General features: G+C 45.2%; 2 protein-coding genes across 3 annotated transcripts; both read right to left on the bottom strand.

Moving 5' to 3' along the window:
- Nucleotides 1-17,767, bottom strand: trim33 (tripartite motif containing 33). Of its 2 annotated transcripts, XM_067240196.1 has the most exons (20): nucleotides 17,221-17,767; nucleotides 14,439-14,557; nucleotides 14,129-14,276; nucleotides 13,326-13,458; nucleotides 12,857-12,973; nucleotides 12,587-12,701; nucleotides 11,080-11,226; nucleotides 10,682-10,799; nucleotides 10,033-10,355; nucleotides 9,172-9,375; nucleotides 8,320-8,520; nucleotides 6,700-6,835; nucleotides 5,670-5,733; nucleotides 5,209-5,362; nucleotides 4,488-4,885; nucleotides 3,909-4,032; nucleotides 2,571-2,645; nucleotides 2,147-2,299; nucleotides 881-931; nucleotides 1-655 (listed from the first exon to the last, which is right to left on the bottom strand). In XM_067240196.1, the coding sequence occupies exons 1-20, from the start codon at nucleotides 17,765-17,767 to the stop codon at nucleotides 440-442; spliced, it is 3,543 nt and encodes a 1,180-aa protein (XP_067096297.1). In that variant the 3' UTR covers nucleotides 1-439. The 2 variants fall into 2 exon arrangements, with proteins under 2 accessions (XP_067096297.1, XP_067096298.1); XM_067240197.1 differs by lacking the exon at nucleotides 881-931.
- A 518-nt stretch (nucleotides 17,768-18,285) lies between these two features.
- Nucleotides 18,286-20,810, bottom strand: bcas2 (BCAS2 pre-mRNA processing factor). The gene is made up of 7 exons (XM_067240359.1): nucleotides 20,634-20,810; nucleotides 20,278-20,370; nucleotides 20,035-20,105; nucleotides 19,718-19,879; nucleotides 19,188-19,238; nucleotides 18,970-19,050; nucleotides 18,286-18,886 (listed from the first exon to the last, which is right to left on the bottom strand). The coding sequence occupies exons 1-7, from the start codon at nucleotides 20,724-20,726 to the stop codon at nucleotides 18,760-18,762; spliced, it is 678 nt and encodes a 225-aa protein (XP_067096460.1). The 5' UTR covers nucleotides 20,727-20,810; the 3' UTR covers nucleotides 18,286-18,759.
- Between the last annotated feature and the right edge of the window lie 1,504 nt (nucleotides 20,811-22,314).

Raw genomic sequence — 22,314 nt, 5'->3', positions numbered from 1 at the left:
TATTTCATTTCAAACTTTATAGTACATTAATTAAGATTTGAAAGGGGAGTTTAAGATGTTTTATAAAGAATGTTTCACAATAGATTTACAAACATGATCATAGATGGAAAATAATAGAAAAAGAAATAACCAGTCATTAATTTAACTACAGCAAAACAAAACAAACTTTGAAATCTGTACAAGCGTTTTTCTAAGCATCCACATCGCCACAGAGAGAAAAGCACAAGCATGTCTTCAAAGTCCAATTTACCGGACGACGAAGACACGCATCAAATCTATTTTACAATATAACTCTTCCAAAAGCAAAACATAAAATATACCAGTCTGTACAATAGATCACCCTTTGACCTTTTGAACCTCACACACAGAGGGAAGGGGAAAAAGTCAAGCGTAGGAGGTGAGGGAAGACACTTTGTTCCTCGTGGAACGCGGTCTGATCTCACTTGATGTGCAGAGCCTTCTCGTGCGTTTTTAACCGCTTGCGTCGCGGCTCCACAAACTCGTCTTCGGAGTCTTCCGTGAGGTCGTCCTCCTCCGCGGCCTTGACTTCCTCCTCTGCCTCCGCCGGGAACGTCTGGTCGGGGTAGAGCTCCTGCAGCTTCTCCTCGAAATACACGCTCATGGTTTTGCCGACCTCCGCAATCTCCGAGTCTGCCTGTCATGGGACGAGGAGGGGGGGGATAGAATGAAAGAAGGAGGGGAAGAAAAGACACCATTGAATGGAGAAAGAACGAATGGGAGAAGGTGGAGATGATGAAGAGGAGGAAGAGGAGGTGGGGGGGGGGGTATGTGGAGGAGGAGGAGAACATTTGAGTGGGTTAACAATCCCAGTCGTAGGTTGAGTCCTGGCTAAACCTTGCTTGTATTGGAAACTGCTTACCTGCACATTAATCTGTTTCTCCTCATCATAAACTTGGATTATTCGAGACATCTAAAGAGGGGTAATAACAGTACAATAAAGACAAAAAGGCAGCAGAGGGGGGGAAGAGAGAAATGTTTTACAGCACAGGCTGGTCAGGTAACAACCCCATGTGTACTGTAAGCGCTCTCTCTAAGAGTACAGGCCTACACCCCTTGCTGAAATACTCGATTTGTTTTTTCTAAATTCCGGTTTATGCCCAACTCACTCAAGTTGCTAAAGACTGGATTAATATGGTATTCATAGTTGACTATGAATGGACCCCCCCCCCCCCCTCAGTGAAACCATCAGACTAGCTGACCATGCTGCTGGTTGTGCTGACTGTTGACCCATTGGAGATTTTAGATGGTCAATTTAGCATCATCATGACAGAACTATTTCAATTTTATATATATATTAAAATATATATATAAACATTTCCTACATTCTGTATTTATATTTATCTGGGAAGTTGTGATATTATAGGTAAATACTGTAGTTTCAAGTTTTTTTATTGTCTGTAGAGTAAAAGCTATGTTAAAAAAAGTTGACCTACACAAACAGATGCCATTTATCCACACTACGACATTTTACAGGGAATATTTGGTACTGTAGTATAATAAAATAAACACAGTGAAACCACAGATGTGTTCAGGTTCCAAATATGGCACCTTAGTCACAAAATTAACATAACAAATCTGGTAGCCATTCCAAAGCAAGTGTTTACTGCTTATAGCTATCCACTATGTAAAGGGATTTCCACAATAGACGAGCACGATCCAGACTGGACCTGCAGTGATCTGCATCAAAAGACTGCCGCCCCTCCTTATCACAAGGCCGCCTGTTGTTTAATGCAGACCATGTCTATATTGTCCATGCATCAGCAGCTTACAAAAGCAGTGCAACCAAAACACTTCTTCCTCAATAGTGGTGATGAAACCATGCAATTGTTAGAAGTTTGGATCAGCCAGCAACAGGCTTCTCCTCCGGGGGGGGCGGGGTGTCTATCACAGTCCATAACGGTCTGCTGGCATCAACGATCGTAGCTGATAAATGGAGTACCCTTCCTATCAGTGTGAAAGGCCCTTAAAAAAATAATAACCCAGAGCGTGCATGCAAAGCCATGCAGAAAGAGAAACCCCATCTGCTGTTAATACCCGCAGGCTCTGGTATACATATGTGTGGTTCCATGTGCCCGCCGACAACTCTGTCAGGCTCTCATACCAGGCTAGGACTCATGCCACTCACCTCGTTGTACTTGGCACAGTTGCTGAAGACCAGACGCACGTCCGCCACCAGCTCCCGGGGGCTCTGGTAGTGCTGGGAGTGCTTCATCTGAAGCTTCTTCTTCACCAGTTTCAGGTCCATGGGTCTCTTGATGATCTTGTAGTAGTTGGGGACCTGTAAGATGCAGAGGCCGTGTTGAGAGGCATGATGACTCACAGGCTGGAGGGGATGGTGGGGGTCCTGGCAGGTACCAGGGAGTCAGGTGGCTGAGCGGTTAGGGAAGCGGGCTAGTAATCTGAAGGTTGCCAGTTCGATTCCCGGCCGTGAAAAATGACGTTGTGTCCTTGGGCAAGGCACTTCACCCTACTTGCCTCGGGGGGAATACTTACTGTAAGTCGCTCTGGATAAGAGCGTCTGATAAATGACTAAATGTAAATGTACTTACAGCTGACGCCACGGGCTCCTGAAACTCCAAGCTCAGCTGATTGCAGAAGACATGAAGCAGGAGGCGCTCACATTTCTACGGGGAGAAGTGAGAGAGATGAATGAGTGAAGGTGGAGGAGAAGTGAGAGAGATAACTAAGTGAAGGTGGAGAAGTGAGAGAGATGAATGAGTGAAGGTGGAGGAGAAGTGAGAGAGATGAATGAATGAAGGTGGAGGAGAAGTGAGAGAGATGAATGAGTGAAGGTGGAGGAGAAGTGAGAGAGATGAATGAGTGAAGGTGGAGGAGAAGTGAGAGAGATGAATGAGTGGAGGTGGAGGAGAAGTGAGAGAGATGAATGAGTGGAGGTGGAGGAGAAGTGAGAGAGATGAATGAATGAAGGTGGAGGAGAAGTGAGAGAGATGAATGAGTGAAGGTGGAGGAGAAGTGAGAGAGATGAATGAGTGAAGGTGGAGGAGAAGTGAGAGAGATGAATGAATGAAGGTGGAGGAGAAGTGAGAGAGATGAATGAGTGAAGGTGGAGGAGAAGTGAGAGAGATGAATGAGTGGAGGTGGAGGAGAAGTGAGAGAGATGAATGAATGAAGGTGGAGGAGAAGTGAGAGACATGAATGAGTGGAGGTGGAGGAGAAGTGAGAGAGATGAATGAGTGAAGGTGGAGGAGAAGTGAGAGAGATGAATGAGTGGAGGTGGAGGAGAAGTGAGAGAGATGAATGAGTGAAGGTGGAGGAGAAGTGAGAGAGATGAATGAGTGGAGGTGGAGGAGAAGTGAGAGAGATGAATGAGTGGAGGTGGAGGAGAAGTGAGAGAGATGAATGAATGAAGGTGGAGGAGAAGTGAGAGAGATGAATGAGTGAAGGTGGAGGAGAAGTGAGAGAGATGAATGAATGAAGGTGGAGGAGAAGTGAGAGAGATGAATGAGTGAAGGTGGAGGAGAAGTGAGAGAGATGAATGAGTGGAGGTGGAGGAGAAGTGAGAGAGATGAATGAATGAAGGTGGAGGAGAAGTGAGAGAGATGAATGAATGAAGGTGGAGGAGAAGTGAGAGAGATGAATGAATGAAGGTGGAGGAGAAGTGAGAGAGATGAATGAATGAAGGTGGAGGAGAAGTGAGAGAGATGAATGAGTGGAGGTGGAGGAGAAGTGAGAGATGAATGAGTGGGGGAGCAGCACATACAGGACTGGAAAGTCAACCTGTCGACAAAAATACTAACAATCCCATCTTTAGCTGACATTTAAATCTTCTAACGTTAAGGATATAAAAATATATCACTATTCTGGCCGTAAACATGATATAAACATTGTGTTTGAGAGCAGGGTATCCCCTGTGTTGGACCACTGACCCGCTGGTCCTCTGGACTCATCCCCGGCTCAGTCTTGCCCTTCTTGCTCTGCTTCTCATCGTCACAGTTGTACTCCATTTCCGGGCTGGACAGGTTCCGGCAGAACGTACACATCCAGTCTCCACTGAAAGGGCAGAACCAGAGGGAGGGAGAAAAAACAGTTTTAACCCGTTAAGGAGTAGCGTCACACATATGTGATCGTTCGAATGCGGGTCTCACAGTGTAACGTCGCACATGTGCGATTTCGAACATTCCAACTGAATATTTTCCGATAGACAAAAACTATATGACAAACGCTATAGTATGGCTTCAAAATGTACAATGAGGAGACTAACAAGTAACACTAGCAGGTAGTAGCATTGCTACGAGTATTATGCTAGGTTGCTAGGTAACGGAAGCTAACTAAAGCTAGCTAGCTTCCGTTTCGGAAAGATAACTCACGCTGTGGGGGCCGTCGGAAATATTTAGAACTCACGCATCTTTAAGGATTAACACCTTGGTAAAACGAGCCTAAAGAACTCCAGAGATCCAGACAGGTGTGATGGAAACGGAGAGCGTGGGTGGTGACGTTGGGCTCACCTGGGGAGGGACTTGAGCGTGGGGATGTGGCAGGTGGTGTGGAACACTTTTGGACAGTTGTCACAGCACAGCAGGTCACCTCCGTTGTTGCACACCGCGCACCAGTCCTCGTTGGGGTCGTCCTCCTTCCCTTCCGCCGCCCCACTCTGATTGGTCTCCATCTCCGTGGCTCCGCCCTCGCCGCCTTTGGAGGTGGCGGGGGCGGCGGTGCCGTTGGTGAGAGGCGGCTCTGCTGTCGTGCTGTCGTCTTTCTGAGCGGGCGCCGAGGGGGCGGTGCTGGGGCTGTCAGAGGGTTCCTTGGGCTCGATCTTGACCATGGTCTGGACGGAGCCGCTGGATGAATTTCCGGTGGACATGGAGCTCTGCGCTGGGAGAGGGCTGCTCTCCGGGCTACTCATCTACGGAGGCGCAGGGGGGAAAAGAAAAACACATTAAGCCTTAATGCCTTAAGGATAATAAAACGTCATTAAGGCTTTAAAAAAAAGAAAAAAGAAAGATGGTCGTGGGGTTCTCAAGACACGGCATGAATTTACATTTTTATAGTAATGTCACATTACAGCTATCTTGCTTTAACTAACAGGGGATAGCATTCCTAACCATTGTCCACATTATATGAATACAGCAATACAGGCAGTGCATGTCTATAGGATGCATGTCTATAGGATACGTATGTGTATTGCACACACACACACACAGTCAGGTGCAGAGGGGGGGGTCCTACCATGCACGCGCTCCTCCCTTCCTTTCCTCGTTCCGTCTTGACATTAGAAGCGGCTCCCGTGAGGCTGCACTCGTCCTCTAATCCCGGCTCTAGTTTCACTCTCACCTGCTCCACCGGCACGCTCATGGGCCCAGCCCTCCCTGCTGAGCTACAGCTGGGGCACACACACACGGGCACACACAAACACGAACACACACACACACACACACGGGCACACACACACACGGGCACACACACACACGGGCACACACACGGGCACACACACACACGCGAACACACACATTTCAATATTCAGAGGCTTAAGTAATGAGCACTGACAGAAATACCCTATGATGTAGTATGTGTGCGTTTGTATGTGTGTGGGGGATGATGTGTGTGCGTGTGTGGGGGTTTGCATATGTGTGTGTGCCCGTGTGTGTGTGTGTTCGTGGGGGGGGGGGGGGGGGGGTGTTCATCATTACCTCCCTCTGCTGCCTGTGCTGGACGAACTGGAGGGTCGAACTGGCGTGTGGGAGTTTGATAACCCTGCATGTGTAGGAGAGGGAGAGAAAACCAATAGGTAAAAGTAACAGAAACTGTATGTTTCATAATCATGGCAATATGCCATGGCAAGTCGCACAGACTGCAGATACGCCACAGAAGAAGAGAGGAGAGAGTAGAGTCAAAGAACTTATAGTGCTTCTATACTCTTTGGTAGAGTGGAGACACACCACACTAGTAGAGAGGAGGGAGTAGAGTGGAGACACACCACACTAGTAGAGAGGAGGGAGTAGAGGGGAGACACCACAGAAGAAGAGAGGAGGGAGTAGAGTGGAGACACACCACAGAAGAAGAGAGGAGGGAGTAGAGTGGAGACACCACAGAAGAAGAGAGGAGGGAGTAGAGTGGAGACACACCACAGAAGAAGAGAGGAGGGCGTAGAGTGGAGACACACCACAGAAGAAGAGAGGAAGGCGTAGAGTGGAGACACACCACACTAGAAGAGAGGAGGGAGTAGAGTGGAGACACACCACACTAGAAGAGAGGAGGGCGTAGAGTGGAGACACACCACAGAAGAAGAGAGGAGGGAGTAGAGTGGAGACACACCACAGAAGAAGAGAGGAGGGAGTAGAGTGGAGACACCACAGAAGAAGAGAGGAGGGAGTAGAGTGGAGACACACCACAGAAGAAGAGAGGAGGGCGTAGAGTGGAGACACACCACAGAAGAAGAGAGGAAGGCGTAGAGTGGAGACACACCACACTAGAAGAGAGGAGGGAGTAGAGTGGAGACACACCACACTAGAAGAGAGGAGGGCGTAGAGTGGAGACACACCACAGAAGAAGAGAGGAGGGAGTAGAGTGGAGACACACCACAGAAGAAGAGAGGAGTGAGTAGAGACACACCACAGAAGAAGAGAGGAGGGAGTAGAGTGGAGACACACACCACACTAGAAGAGAGGAGTAGAGTGGAGTGTATTCTGAGTGGAGTGAAACCTCCCCCGTCCACAGTACCTGAGGAGCCAGGTGAGTGGGTGGTGGGCACAGGAGAGGGGTTCATCTCCATGGGAGCTCCATACAGAGGGTTTTTGCTGGCAGAGAGATATCTGGTCAGGAGGTGGTCTAGGCTGCTGGAACCAGCATCCTCCAGCTGAGGGCGCCACAGGGAAGAAAAGAAACCAGAAGGAGAGAAATAATGTTTGATATCCAACTATAATTCCAGGATTGTGTATCTGCGGCTTGATTATCTCTCGAGAACTGAGCACTGTATGACGTTTAGATGTGGCGGTTTTATGGCTAAGGCCCCAAGGATGTGCAATGTGGACTATTTTCTACGTTTGTTTTTTAAAGATACATCTATTTCTACACATTCAAATGTAGTTCTACACAAACAAATCTCTATGGTTTAATTGGACCATTTTAAGTCAGGCGTCTGTTACTCACCACTTGTTTGTAAACAGTGTGATTTTATCTGCACTCAATTGACCATGCCACTGACTTATCAGCAGTGGTTAACACTACAAACCCCCATAGGAGGGGAAATGAGTCACACAGGAAATGAAAAATCGACCAGTCGATCACTGACGAGGGGTGTGTGCAGGATCAGACTGGTTGTCGGGAGATTTCCCAAACGGCCAGTCAAACGGCTGCGGCATAATGCAAAAAATAATAATAAATAATAATAATTAGTGGTGGGCATAGATTTTTTTTTAAATCTAGATTAATCTCACTGTAATCTTGGCGTTAATCTAGATTAAAATGGCTCATTTGAATTCCGCCGAAGGCATTCAGAATATGTGTGCTACCCAAATAATGACTAAAAGTAAGTCTTTGAGAACGGGTTTCTCAAGCCAGGTGGCGCATTAGACCAGGAGCTCATCTCCTGTTTCCAAAATGCATCAAACTGCTTGAGAAAGCTTTTCTACTATGATAATTGGTGATGAAAATAAATTATGTTCAATAAGATGTACTTGTGTTTATTAACTGTTTATTAGATTAGTTAGCTTGGCTGATAGAGCTGTGCTGACGGGCTTGCCTCGGTTGCACTCAAACATCGTAGTTTGACGACGACTCTTCCCCTGCGCTACATCAGTGCTTGGCCCGGCATCTTCCGCATTAGCTAAGGGATGCTTTGCGTTTAGGTGGTATTTGAGACTGGAAAAACTCCTACAGTAAACTAATTCGGCATAGCACAAGGTGCAAACAACCTTAGTCTTGTCGAGGTTTCCATTGGGAAGCTTCTTAAAAATACATTTTCCCTGAAGCAAACCACGCGGCTTCATAGCTGCATCCATGTTAGCACGTCACGTTTGATGTGATAATTTCATACACAAGGCATACACACAGGTTCGAAGACTCGTTCTCGCCCCCTACAGTGCAATTCGGCAAGGTATACATCCGCGCTAAAATATCAAGGTGAAAGTCATCATAGCTTGCGTAGTATAGACCCAGCTCCCAACCCTACTTTGAGAAAAGATTAACGGCAATATTTTATCGCCGATAAGAGTCGCAGCGCGTTAACGCCGATAACGGCCCACCACTAATAATAATACAATATAATAGTCGTGGGCTGGTCTGCGTTTCAAAGTCTTTTTCAGTCCCAGTCCAGACCTGTGTGTGTGTGTGCGTGTTTACCTGAATGGGTGGGATGTCCGGTAGACAGGGCAAATTCTCTGGGTTGGTAACCGAGGGGATGAGCTCGATGGCCCCCACAATGGGGCTGGCGGGGCCCCTGTGGGCGTGGGCGCTCGCCATGCTGGCACTGGTGGGACTGGTGGGGTTGGCATTGTGGAGGGACGCCACCGGGAAGGGCCCCGCATGACCCGGGTTGGAATGCTACACAGGGAGATGGGGAAGGAGGAGAGGTAGGACGTAAAGAGAATAGGACAAGAGGATCGAAAAGTTACTCTTTGGAAAGACGCTGGAAGGTTATATTGCAAAAGCTTAGGGAAAGGGTTGCTAGGACATGCAGGCTAATGCATGCTGCACAAGACACTGTAAGTCCAAGTGGAAAAGATGCCAAACCCCTGATTGAAGTAAGAAACGGAACCTTTGGTGGTTCATCTCAGAATCTACAGACATCTAGACACAAAAAGAGAGCATCCATAGCTCACAAAGCTCTTACCGTAATCATAATGTACATGCACATTTGCCCCCCTCAAAAATAAAACTACATTTTGAGCTACTTTCGTTCATTTGTAGCCGTTATTGCCTGTGTGAGTATTTGTTTAGTATATATCAACTTGAACTAAGCAAAAAATAAATAAAAATAACTTTCAACATCCAATATTTACATCCACGTCGTTAAGCACCACTCGCCAGAGCAGCTCCTCACTGAGACACAAAATATTTCCTTTTACGAGGTTAGTAAAAAAATAAACGGCCAGACATATTGTAGCTGCCGTCGAAAATACATTTGCAAATGTAGGTGTCAGTACATTTCCATGAACCCCCTGTAGCAGCTGTGGCTCAGGGCAGCAGACCGACCTGTCTCTGCAGCTGGGGCTGCATCATGGGGGAGTACTGCTGGCCGTTGTGGAGCCGGGGCTGGGGGGGGGCCGTGGGCATGCGGCCCTGAGGCTGGGGTTGGGGCAGGCGCATGTGGTGGGAGGAGGGGTACATGTGAGGGGAGCCGTTCATCCCCCCCGGCGCTCCCCTCTGGTGGCTCTGCATACTGATGAGTCTGGGAGGCTGGAGGGGGGGAGAGGAAGGAGGGAGGGGGACACAGGAGGGAAGAGGAGAGGTGGGGGGTATGAGAGATACTTAGTGTTCATCAAAGACAGTAAGCCTATTATTAAACCTGTGGGAAGGTGGGAGATTACTTATATATTGTTTGACAGCTTTTTGCCATCTGATTTTAGCGTCCTGCTTGAATCTTCAACATCTACACTATCATATGTCTGAGAAACCAATACGTTTCCAGAACAGACATTCTAAATGGAGGGTCAGCAGGACTATTAGAACATGGCCCCCTTCTACAGGTCTAGGATAATATATATGAAGGTTTGGATTAGCCATGAGCCAATGTGTATTTTATGGAAGTGAACTGCTCACGGACTGGACACCCACTTGGCACCAGCTTTGGTTAACTGAACAAATGTAATTTTGTTTTTGTCTGTAAAAACTTTCACGAGATTAAAGACCTCTTTATAGCAATGATCGTTTGCACATTTCCTTTGTGTTATAGAACAACAGCCATAGCCAACTCAGTGGGTTCTGTTGTCATAGGTGACGAGCTCTGTGCATTCCACCGGATCCCCTGCCGGCCCCCGTTGAACTCAAGACCTCCCCATTGTGATGCTGTCCTGTTCCCCACCATCACCCACTCCACCCTGACCACCATCGCACCTGCTGTTGCATCATCTGCGAAGGGCCAGCCTGTCTGGGGTGCTGCAACTGGGAGGCAATGCGCATCTGCTGTTGGATCTGCTGCTGCTGTTGTTGGTGTTGCTGTTGCTGTTGGTGTTGCTGCTGCTGTTGCTGCTGCTGTTGGTGTTGTTTCTGCTGTTGCTGGGCGAAAGCCTGCTGCTGCATGTGCTGCAGCCTGAGCTGGGCCAGGTTGATCTGGCCGGGGTGCTTGCCGGGGTGGCCGTGCCCTGGAGACACCGGTCCTCCCACCATCACGTTGGGCGGGTGGACAGCCTGGGGAGTCTTCTCATACACCAGGTTACCTACAGTTGGGATAGACAGGAGAGATAAGTCTTTTTTGTTTATCTTTAGCTTTCTCTTTATATAAATATATTCTTTGGGGGGCTTTTCCGGATTCTTTTTTTTTGTGAAAGACTGACAGGAAGGCAGGGAAGACATGCAAGAAATGGTCTGGACCGGAATCGAACCCAGGTCCCTGCGTTATGGCCTTAGCCCGATCAGTACGAGCTCTACCGGGTGAGCCTCCAGCCCCTCGTTCTGTTTTTCGAAGTAGAAGGGCAGCCGGGTTCCCTCACGACGGGGATAAATGATCCCAGAGCAGCGCCCCAGCCAGAGAGCTTCCTCTCACCTAGGTTGACCACGTTCTTGGCCCAGAAGGTGGGATCACAGAAGAAGCGCACAGCCCCGTTGGCCTGAGGAACCGGGTCCAGTCTGGCCTTCAGGATGTAGCGCAGCTGGAACATAATCTACACACACACGCACACACACAAATTACAATCCCCGCCCCTCAGTGGGAGTGAAAGTGGAATGTGGATACACTTCAAAGTGTATGATCAAATTTGCAATCTGCAGTGCTTCTGCCAAGTGCAATTTTCGGTTTCTGCCCAGAATTTCATTTCGGCGCATCGCTAGTCGTCAAGGTCAAGTCTAGCACGGCTGGAACATGATCGACACACACACTCACGTGTTATAGTTACTGGTCATCGGGTCAAGAGTGTTTTCACACTTGTAGCGTGTGGTACTTACCAGCCTCTTGCTGTAGAGCAGGGCCGTGCTGCTGCCGTTGTTAATGGCCCAGTGGCTGAAGTTGAGAACATGGAGGATCTGCTGGGCCAGGAGGGTGGTGTCTCTCTGCTGCGACAGCAGCTTGATGCTGCGCTCCTTGGTCACTCCCTGGAAACCAGACCAACACACTTTACCAACCACATCCAGCTTTCATTCCAGAATACACATATACCGTATTTCTTCGATTAAACACCGCTTTCAAATAAAGGCCGCCCTCGAATAAACGCTGCACCAAAAATGAACATTGTGCAACAAACGCCGTCCTCGATTTAACACCGCGCCAAAAAATTGGCTGTGTGATTCATTTGTCACAATGCTAGCAACGAAGCATTGTAAGTGGGGGTTTTGTAAAAGCGTTGTGCATGGTTCACACTTGTACTCCTGGCTAAATGCGCGGCTTCAATTTTACACTAGGCTTTGTGTTTGACCTCCTTGTCTATTCTTTGTTTTGTCAATGGCCGCACTGCTGCTACAATTCACAAAATCTCTCTTACTAATTAAACGCTGCCCTCGAATAAACGCCGCCCTCGAATAAACGCTGCACCAAAAATTAGCAGTGTGTTATAAATGCCTCTTCCACACCAAGGATCAAGATTAATAGCGGCTGCTTGGCAGTGTTTCTGGTTTGACGGGTGTCAGACAGGTTTATGATTAACCTGATTTACCATATTAAAAGGTGAGTAGTTCTTCCTTTTTTATGCCAAATCCAACTTCCTGTCATGCCAATTCTCCTTTTTCAAACTTATCACTGGCAAACACTGAACAGTTCTTTAAAATTACACATGCCGTTGCCAACCCAACCATTAAAAGGAAGTTTCTGGATGAATGGAGGTAGCTGCTAGCTGCATAAACAAGACCTGTGGCGTGTCACATGTTCCTGTTAAGAAGCTGGCCAGTGTCTGACCAACAGAGGGGTTCCTCCACCTCTTGACCCACATCACCTACAGGGGTCCGCGAGCACACGCTGACCCATCCACACCAACGGCTAAGCCACGTTTAAATCATATAATTACGGGGGTCAGATGGCTGAGCGGTTATAGAATCGGGCTATTAAATCGGAAGGTTACCGGTTCGAAATGCAAAATGACGTTGTGTCCTTGGGCAAGGCACTTCACCCTACTTGCCACAGGGAAATATCCCTGTACTTACTGTAAGTCGCTCTGGATAAGAGCGTCTGCTAAATGACTAAATGTAAATGTAATTATATTCTCATGTTACAAGTAACTGTATGGGATGTTTGGGAGGCTCAGCCCTGCAGCGTGGGTGTTGCCATTAGGGGTGACCTGCTGATGATGCACTACAATTATGTGTAGAAAAACCACAAGGAAAACAGAACATTTGATTCTACCACACTCAATTACCTCAAGCAACCAATCACGGTGGAGCTGGCAAATTCAGCATTAAAACCTTATTTTTTGGGGGAAAAACATTTAAATATACATTTTGTAGGTAGGGTTGTAATCTTTACCTCCAGCTGCTGCAGTAAAGACTTGCCCTTCTTGTTGATTTCGTTGATAAGGGTAAACACTGCTATCTTGATTTCATGCTCCACCTTCTTATGAGTGTCATTCATTTCCTTTATCCTGGATTAGAATTAGTGAATAACATGCTTAAAACTAGCAGATGATCAAATAAATACTGCATGGATGCATCGTTCCAAAGTTGAGGTGGGTTTTGGTGAACCACCATTTTCTGTGGCAACACCGTTACCAGTGCACAAAGCAGGAGTCTGTCATACCTGCTCTGCACCTGAGACACCGAGAAATGGACGTAGTTCTTCTTCTCCTGCAGTTTGGCCATGTGGGTCTCAATGACTCCTTTCTGGTTCTGAAAGGCCTCCTCCAGGAACTGATACCTGGGAGGGACAGAGAGAGATCACCACACTACCAACAACAGACCACTACACACCAGTTTAAATATTGTTTGTCTCGAGTTACATAACATAACTGTCAAAGCCCTTTACAGGGTAGCTGCCATATTCAAACTTCAGCCTGTATATCACATTTTTCAGCAACACAAACATAATCTCCCCCCCCCTCCCCCACACACACACTTTATTTTATTTCTAAAAGGGTTTCATAAGAGATCTTTAGAGACCAGTGTGGAAACAGACTACAGAAGAGAGCAGCTCCATAATGTCCCCCCCATCCTCACAGCCCTTCACTACTGGGTCATGGTGGTGCCCTGTCCTGTCCTGGCCTGCCTACCTGTGCTCCTTGTGCTCCAGCAGCTGACAGTCCCGGCAGGTGAGCGTGTCACAGGTCTCACAGAACAGCTTAAGAGGCTCTTGTTTGTGCACCGGACAGAACACACGCCTCGTTCCTGACGAGCCCATAGTCTCTACAGAGAGAGAGAGAGAGAGACAGAGACACAGAGAGAGAGAGAGAGAGAGAGAGAGAGAGAGAGAGAGAGAGAGAGAGAGAGAGAGAGAGAGAGTGTGAGACAGACAGAGGGACAGAGAGTTAGAGAGAGAGTGACAGGGGGTGAGAAGGTGAGAAAAAGAGAAGGTGAGATAGTGTTAAGAGGGGGTGTGAGATATAGGGGGTGTGATCGAGGGGAGTGTGAGAGTGAGAGAGAGACAAAGAGAGGGGGAGGGGTAGAGAACGACATTATTGTAAAATAAGATCTTAGAAAATACGAAATAATTTTTCATTTGAGTGTCTTACGAAGACAGAAAGAGGTGCATATTGCAGAAAAGCAATCCCTGCCAGAATGCCAGTGGCAACTGCATGTCAGCAACACTGGGGGGGGGGGGGGGGGGGGGGAGAGAGAGAGAGAGAGAGAAACAGCAGGGCCAATCTGCTGAAGGACCCTGCAGCTCCGTCACTATGGCAACAGCCTATCAGCCATGGAGCCGGCAGGGCTGGAGTACCTCCCACCATGCCCCTAGACACCAAAGCACCTCAGCACAGCTCTGTGTCCAGCCTGGATCTTTCTACCGTGTAAAAAAAAAAAAAAAAGCAACCAGTAGAGTTCTGTTTCAGTACGCTAACTTTGGTCTTCGTTTTACCATCGCTCGCGTCCTCTTTAGTACGGATTTTGTGATCCTTTGTGATTTTGACTCTCTGATGCGCCTCCACACAGGTCTTGCATAGCCACTCGCCACATTCCACGCAGAATCCAATAGTTCCGGCGTTGTCTTCGCAGCTGGTGCAGACCTTGGAGAGACGAAAGCACGAGGTCACTTACTCAGACCTACACTTACAAAACAAAAGGTCATATCGTCCACTGGCATTCTGTAACTTTCCATTTGGACTATGGCAAGGGCACGTGGCCTCGATCGCTGCATGTGCCCATACAGGTAACCGTAGAGAAAATACCTGCGCTGATTTTTCATCTGATGTGCTGGAAGCCTCAGTGGTATCCTTGACAAAGTAGTTGTCGATTATGTCACTTTGTTTGTAGTCTTGGTGACACACTGCACATCGCATCACATTCACTGGAGTGAAAGGGGAGGGAGAAAACAGGTCATAAGACATTTAATCATTAAAGCAAGGAAAAACAGCGGTGACTAGCAATAATTGGTCATATTAAACAAAGAAAGTACATGCCCACATACCATTAGAAGTACTTGATTACTAAAGGGAATTAACTAAAATTCCTACAAATAAATGATTGTGTACCAGTGTAACAGGATTTTAATTAGGTTATTTGTAAATAAGAATCTGCCTTTTAATTAAAATATTATTTCCTATGTCCCAGTTATTATGTCCCAGTTTCATTATTCATTTCATTATTCTGGAATAGCTTTATTACAGATTTTGCATTTGCAATACAATCCATTACATTATTCAGGGAATAATGACAGATAAAGGATAAAATCAACTTTAAAAGATTAGATTTACAGCATGTTAGATTTCCCCTCCCCCAACCTGAACCACAAACTCCTCCTACCTCCCATTAATCCATCAATCTAATCCCCCACTGGCTGCTGCACTAGCCAGCCCAATCCAGTTTGAACCAGTTTATACCGGCTTGGACTGCACAAAGCCGGTTTGTATAAGCTCCAGCTGCATGGGACTTTGACTGATTAGCTGTGAGTGCAGCTGGAGTGGGCTTGGGTTGAGACCACAACACGCAGGCAGATCTGCCTCTGCAGCTGTGACACTTTCAACTGAAGCGGGCAAGCTCATACACACACACAGATGTAGACCCCCCCCCCCCCCAAACACAAAAAACATGTGTTACATAAAAAGCAGGTCTTATATGCCTGAATTCAAGAGAGCCTGCCGTAGGTAAGTAACCTAACAGTAGGTTGTTGCTTTCGTAGCAGATAGATTTGACTTGTAATGCTATTGCATTGCTTTTAAAACCCCTCACTTCAGCTCCAAGAAATGTAAAAAAAAAAGAAAAGCTGTCTCCTTGAACTGAGGTACTGTTAACGCTGCTGCTCAAGGTTCCAAAACACAGGCAAGACTGTGGGAGCTGTTCCAGGCTCATTTATTCTGATGAAACGTGTGCATAAAACCCAAGCTCCGTGTGCAAACTGATTGGTTCAACATCCTCTCATGGTGTATGGTAATATTCTGCGTACACAAATTGCCAATTACAACCATTACGCCCTGGTTGCATGGGAGGATAGCTACAGTAGAGCAGAGACGCCCATCTAAAAGTCTACAGTTTTGGCAAATCAATGTAGATAATTAATTTCAATAACTGTTTTCTAAAATGAGAGACTCAAAGGAGGATTTAAAAATGTAGTTCCTCATTAGAGCAAGTGTGGGGATGCAGTCAAATTGGGTTTAAAAAAAACAAATATTAAAAAGGTTGTGACAAAATTATGCACTTCCTTCTTTTAACAGACTGGATCAACAGATCTCTTAGATTGTATCTCTGTGCAGAAGCACGCTGGAATCCAATGCCCATTCCAAATTTCAGTTTGAACACCTGAGTTTCCTGATTAAATCATAATCTGCCTTAAAACAGTTAAACATTCCATCTTAGGAATGAACAAGGCTCCATGTCTTTTCTCATAAAAATCAGCCTTCAAGCATAAACCACTGACGAAATAGGCCATTAAACAATATCAGAAGTCTCTATGTGGTTGCACATTAAGTCTATGTCTTTTTTACTAATCTTAAATATAACTACTTGTAAATTAACAACTTACTATTAAGCTAATGCATGAATAACTGATTTACCAGTAAACTTGAAAGTAACCATAAATCCTAACCTCAGGAATAAATAAACCAGTCCACTGAAGCTTGCCTTGAGCCTGCAGTTATATTACAGTAAAAAGAAAAATGGACCTACCCTTCACCCTAGGTGAAACTGATCATTAACAATTAACACTTGTAGGCCTGTAATCCTTAAAAGCTACTCTGCTGTTTCCAACCTTAACTGTAGCCAACCTGGTTCAACCAGGTCATCAAACCACATATGATAATCATGAGAAGCTTTCAAGGAATCAACTTGATGTATGCTATGTTTTCAAGGCAGCAAACTAAGAAACACATCAGATCCCAACTGAAAGAAACATCCTAAAGACTGCTCTGCAATTGCAAGGTACCACAGACAATACATATAAGATCTACATATTAGACAAACATATCCTTAAAATGTTGGATATTGGATATAGCCACAGCATATTTCTCGTGCTTTTCAAGTGTGACTGCTTATCACATGTCACCTGTAAATAGCTTTTCTGGCTGGCAAACCATTGACAGCAAACCTCTTTTAAAGGGTCAAGCAGATGATCAGTGAAAGATTAGGGGGTACTTCAAACAGCTTTGACAGATGTTCAATCTTGCAACTGGCCAACAAGAACATATTATTACACTTCTAATGGCAGCCATTTGGCTCATGCAAATATCCTGGAATCCTTTAAGTTTGTTAGATTATTTGACAATAAAGATATCTTGCTAATACTAAGAGGCAGAACAAAAGCTAAGGGTGGTATTTAAAATGCAGGAAGGTAAATAACTTTAGATTGTAATCATGAAATACTAGGTATCGTTTAGTTTAAGGGTTTGGAATGACGTGTGAACATACAGGATCGCTGATACTATCTGCCTCGACAAGTCAGACCACAACACGAACCATGTGCACGGGTAGGGGATGAATAAATAGATAACTAGCCAATAGCTAACTGTCCTCACTCACCTATATGGGTATCAGGCTGTCCATGTGGCCCAGGCACCTGCACAGTTATTTGCCGATCTGGCTCGGGTATACATTTCAAGCAGAATGAGTGGAGGCAAGGTAAGAGTTTAGGTTCACAGTCTCTGTTCTGAAGACTTTGTTTACACACGGCGCATGTATCCAAAAGGTTTATTGGGACAGGCGCTGGATTTGCAGCTGGAACTGTAGGAGGGGGAGACATGTCGGTTGTGACAGCAGTTCCTGCAGTCTCCCCAGACGCCGAGGACTCGGTAGTTTCGACGTTAGTGTTTTCAACCGGGCTGGTGCTCGTGCTGGCTTCCTCCCCTGCGCCAGAGCTGCCGCTGGCGTCCCCTCCTCCACTGGTGGGTGTCGGCGCCTGAGAAGCATTTTCTTGAGACTGCGAAGATTCTTCTTCCGTCAAATTTGGCTCAATAACAATAACCGCATTTGAATCTTTAGATTCTGGTTCCCCATTTTCCTGTTCCTGAGGTGCTGCATCCAATTTGGCAGAGCTTTCCATATCCCCCTCGTCTTTGTTGTCCGCCATCTTCCTTCCTCTTTGAACCGCTGAACGTTCTACGTACTGTCTGTGAAAAAAACGCGCTGCTACGTCATCACGCTTTTTTTCTCAGGGAAAAAAGTAGATAGGCTTAGTTTTTGTTGTTGTTGTCAAGAATCGTTGTAGAATGCAATTATGTTTAATCAATTATTTCAGTTCTTCGAAACAGAACAATTGGATGAATAATTATTCCATGTCCATCATGTGTGAATCAGAAACTCGTCGCATATGCTCGGAGTCATGATCACATGGGAATTTGTAATCCAAGTCTCATTTCAGATGTTGTGTCAACGAAATGGTGTAGGGTTGCGTAAGGGTCAGTGGGGTAACGTCATCACTGTCGTGTGGTCTGATATACCGTCTATCATTATTCGGCTTTACATACTTTGCAGGTTAGACACTGCATGTTATTATCTAGTAGTTCTATGCACAGGATCGGTGTCAGTTATCGTGGTGCCAAAATTAAAGTTAGACTAAAGACAGAGTAACCAATACAAACAAATCACTAATTTTGACATTTTAATACTTGTGTAAAAAACATTTATTTGAAAAGAGTTATATTTGTATAAAAATTAACAAATAATGGTGGGGGACAGCTATCGTCTCCTTCCAATCTAAATGAAAATGACAACACAGTATAGAATTTTAATACAAATGAAACTATTTAAACTAGCTTGTATCTGTATTTGTTGACATGACTGTATTGAACTAGTAGACTGCTGTTTTGTGATAGAGAATGCTGTTAACTTGATGACATGACATGCCTTTGAAATTGCCCAAAATGAAGACTCCCCAGAGCCATGACTCAGAAAAGATCATTCAAAAGGAACATTGACAATGATAGATTTGTCAAAACAAAATCGCTGTCTCTTTTTAGATTCTTGACATGCCAAACTAAGGAAACTACAAACATTTTCAAGTTCTTTTGTTGCTGGTTTGTGATGCTCGAGTTCCAACCCCAGAATACCCGCTCCAGTGTTCTAGAAGTCTTGCCGAATGTTCTCTTTGTTTTCGTCTCCCTGCTGGTTTTTGAGCTGTGAAACTTCGTTCTCCAAGTGAATGATGGCACGCTCAATCTCATAGTTCTTACTGACCAGAGATACCCAGCTGTAGATGGAAACAACAAGAGTCAAGATTTCATCTCATGCAGAAGAGAGTGCTACAAACACAACTACATTCTCATAACTTACTTGGACTCCAGCTCTCTGAGTTTGCCACCTCCTGCAAGCTGATCATTCTTTCGCTGCCAATTTATGTCCTGAATCTGCTTTCTGCAAAACACACAATTATCAAAGAATAAAAAGTTTACACGTTTGTACGGAAATGCATGCAATGTCATGACCATTTCACTGTTTAATTGCAATTCATAAATCATCACGCCATATTAATTCCATCATGTGAATCTTACCTGAATTTCTGTAGTTCCTTTTGAGCCATCTCAATCATAAAGGCAAGGTTACTGTAAGAACGAGACAAAAACAATGGCTTGAACAATGACGACAAATACATCAGAACAAAGGACAGTCTGAAGGGGCTCGCCACACATTTAGTCATTTAGCAGACGCTCTTATCCAGAGCGACACAGGCTGAGGCCTTACCACAGAGGCCTGGGCTCAAATCTTCAAGGACCAGCAATTCATACAGTATACAGAATATGGGGTCAGATGGGTGAGTGGTTAGGGAATCGGGCTATCAATCATAATGTTGCCGGTTTGATTCCCAGCCGTGCCACATGACGTTGTGTCTTAGGCACTTCACCCTACTTGCTTCGGGGGGAATGTCCCTGTACTTACTGTAAATCGCTCTGGATAAGAGCGTCTGCTAAATGACACAATGTAAATACACAGGAACATTGTATGCTTTATCAATGTAGAGTAAAATCACACAGTGTTGGACTTTTATTTTGAAAACCAAATAATTAGAGCTGCTGCTACTTACTCGTTGTAGACCTTCCATGCATTGGTGCCGTATTGTGACATCAGCTCCAGGTTCTCAATGCGTACAGCCTGATGCTCAAGCTGGGCCATAGAGTTGTTAACACACTCCTGCCACGCTGTGATGTCATTCTTTTGCCCTGACGAGGGTGCTGGGAGCTCGTATCTGCACAAGGTCCACAGAAGAAAAGGTTAGACACGGCGGCAGACCGTGCGGCAGACACAGTGTAGCATGCGGGGGTATTTAACGAATTTAATAGGTCTGAATGTAGAGTTATTGTAGTCTAGAGAAGTACTGTGTGTGTGCGTGTGTGTGTTTACCTCTTCATGCTGAGAAGTTCCAGAGGCTGTCGAGCTGCTAGTCTTTCAAACTCATTTCTCATGATTTCAGTCTGCGGTAAGGTAAAATAATTGGTCTATTTAATTCACTTCAAGGTGCTGATTTATTGCAAATACATTAGGCTGCATACAAATCTATTTATAGGTGAAAATACCTGAACTTCAGACTTTTTGCACCTGGATAATACAATATTTAGCTGTAGATACTATTAACTGAGCATTTACCTCAAACGTAGAAAAGTCAGGTGTGGGTAAATAACTTAGGTAGTTCTTGGTGGGTCTGTATCTCCTTGTTTCCTCCTCTACTAACGCGGCAGCCTGTGAAGGAATAAGTTATAACGCACCCACTCTGATCAAGTTGTCTTCAACAGTAGTAGGCCCTTATTGCTAACGTGCGAGTTAGTAGATGCAATACTAGAAGTACACCATGGTACACCTGCTCGAATCGAACTGTAGAGCTATAACAAATGACCCAAATACATGTAATGTATTAAATAAGAATTGTTCAGTTATGGGGAGCCAGAGTAGTATCCAACACGTTGTGACTTACTGCCAGCTAGCAAAAGTCGGGCTTTACTTACAGCTTCTCTGACACCAGCAGCATCATAACCTTGATCAAAATATGGTAAAGCATCTACAAATACTTCGCCAGCCACCGATGAAGTCCCAGACATGTTTTACAAATATGAACGCTTGTAGTTATATTTTAGTTAAGTGTAGCTTTCCTGAACGTGACGCCTCCTCCAGCTTTCTGTTGTCCTCACTACTTCCGCGGCTAAATGTTAAATGGGTGAGCACTGTCTGTACATCGCCACCTAGCGCTTTGGAACGGTCAGGAATAATCAGATTTGTCGGTGGTGCTTGGAGGTTGGCATTTACAGTTTTTGATGAATTACTGCAAAGAATGTCTAATATAATACGGTGGCCCTGAAGTGCAAAACACAACGGCGAATAGGAAAACACAACGGCAAATAGGAAAACAGTAAAACACAACGGCAAATAGGAAAACACAACGACATTAACTTCTGACGGAAAAGGTAGGGCCTATCTAGCAGAGGACGGACCCTCCTGATTGGACAGACGGACTGTCTGTCTTTTAATTGGAAGGAGAACGCCTATTTTGAAAACATGAATCCCTCGAAGATACTTTCGCTATTTTTAAGAATGATTTTGATGCAAGGCATACATACGACGTGATAGTTAATATGTTGTCAACCAATCACAACATCAGTATGAGTATAAGCACTTGAAGTCACTTTGTCAAATTAGTTCTAGTTATTGGTGTTCGTTGGCATACAAAGTTAGTCTTCTCTTATTAGCGTAGTTATTAGAGCTATAGCAACAATGAATTGCAGATTAAGTGTTCCTATCGTCCAGCTAGCTTTAACGCTCGTCAGAAATTTCAGGTCCACTCACTAAAAACAATGACCCTCTCACTGGACATATTGTATAATAAAATGTTTTAATGAATGTAATTGGTTGCCTTGTATATTCTGTTCTATTTACCAAACTCCTTTCTTGTCTTAAATTGAGCAGTTGCTGGTGTGATTGCTATCTAAATTAGATTCAACTTGCATCAAGTAGGCTACTACAAATATAAATGTTCAAGTTCAAGTCTTTTATTGTCAGGTGCACAGAACAACACAGGGTCCGACTGGGCACGGACATTCTTAGGACAAGAAGCAAAGCAACCTGGCATAACATACACAGAACATAACACATGTTGTTAACGTGGTAAATTGTAAGTGGGCTGATAAATAAAAAAACGTGTTTAACAAGTCCCATTTACTTCAACTGTCGAAAGTTGATAAATGTTCAGTAGAACAATAGTCCTCAATTATTAGGCTACAGTACGCAGTCATTTCTAGCTCTGCTTCACAATATGTCTATTGTTATAGGTTAATCATCTAATACATGAATATTAATAAAGTATGAGACATGATGCAACACACCAGTAACCAATTGATATTATGTGTTAGTATACCGAAAATGTCAGTAAACGAGATGGTGCTGCTGTCTGTCCCGTCGAAAACCATTCAAACAGGTGCTGTTCGTGTTTTTCACCTCTCCTTCCTGTTAAAAGACCGACAGTCCGTCTGTCCAATCAGGAGGGTCCGTCTTCTGCTAGATAGGCCCTACCTTTTCCGTGCATCCCCAGAACGTACAATTGGTAATTCAGTAAGCAGCTGATCCAGGCACAGTTTTGCAAACTCGTTTTTTTTTCAAAGTTGTGTCCTTGGGCAAGGCACTTCACCCTACTTG

This window comes from Osmerus mordax, chromosome 7 (assembly GCF_038355195.1).
Source record: "Osmerus mordax isolate fOsmMor3 chromosome 7, fOsmMor3.pri, whole genome shotgun sequence".
Taxonomy (NCBI): Eukaryota; Metazoa; Chordata; class Actinopteri; order Osmeriformes; family Osmeridae; genus Osmerus; species Osmerus mordax.
Note: the sequence above shows the minus strand (reverse complement) of the source record. Positions and strands in the feature narration are given on the sequence as shown.

Coding starts and splice junctions, on each gene's coding strand:
- bcas2 (XM_067240359.1), bottom strand. CDS start 20,726: ATGTCTGGGACTTCATCGGTGGCTGGCGAAGTATTTGTAGATGCTTTA. Junction 20,106..20,277: donor CTGACTTTTCTACGTTTGAG/GTAAATGCTCAG, acceptor ACCTTACCGCAG/ACTGAAATCATGAGAAATGA. Junction 18,887..18,969: donor CTCAGAGAGCTGGAGTCCAA/GTAAGTTATGAG, acceptor TTCCATCTACAG/CTGGGTATCTCTGGTCAGTA.
- trim33 (XM_067240196.1), bottom strand. CDS start 17,767: ATGGCGGACAACAAAGACGAGGGGGATATGGAAAGCTCTGCCAAATTG. Junction 5,363..5,669: donor AGCACAGGCAGCAGAGGGAG/GTAATGATGAAC, acceptor TGTGTGCCCCAG/CTGTAGCTCAGCAGGGAGGG. Junction 2,300..2,570: donor AGGAGCCCGTGGCGTCAGCT/GTAAGTACATTT, acceptor TGCATCTTACAG/GTCCCCAACTACTACAAGAT.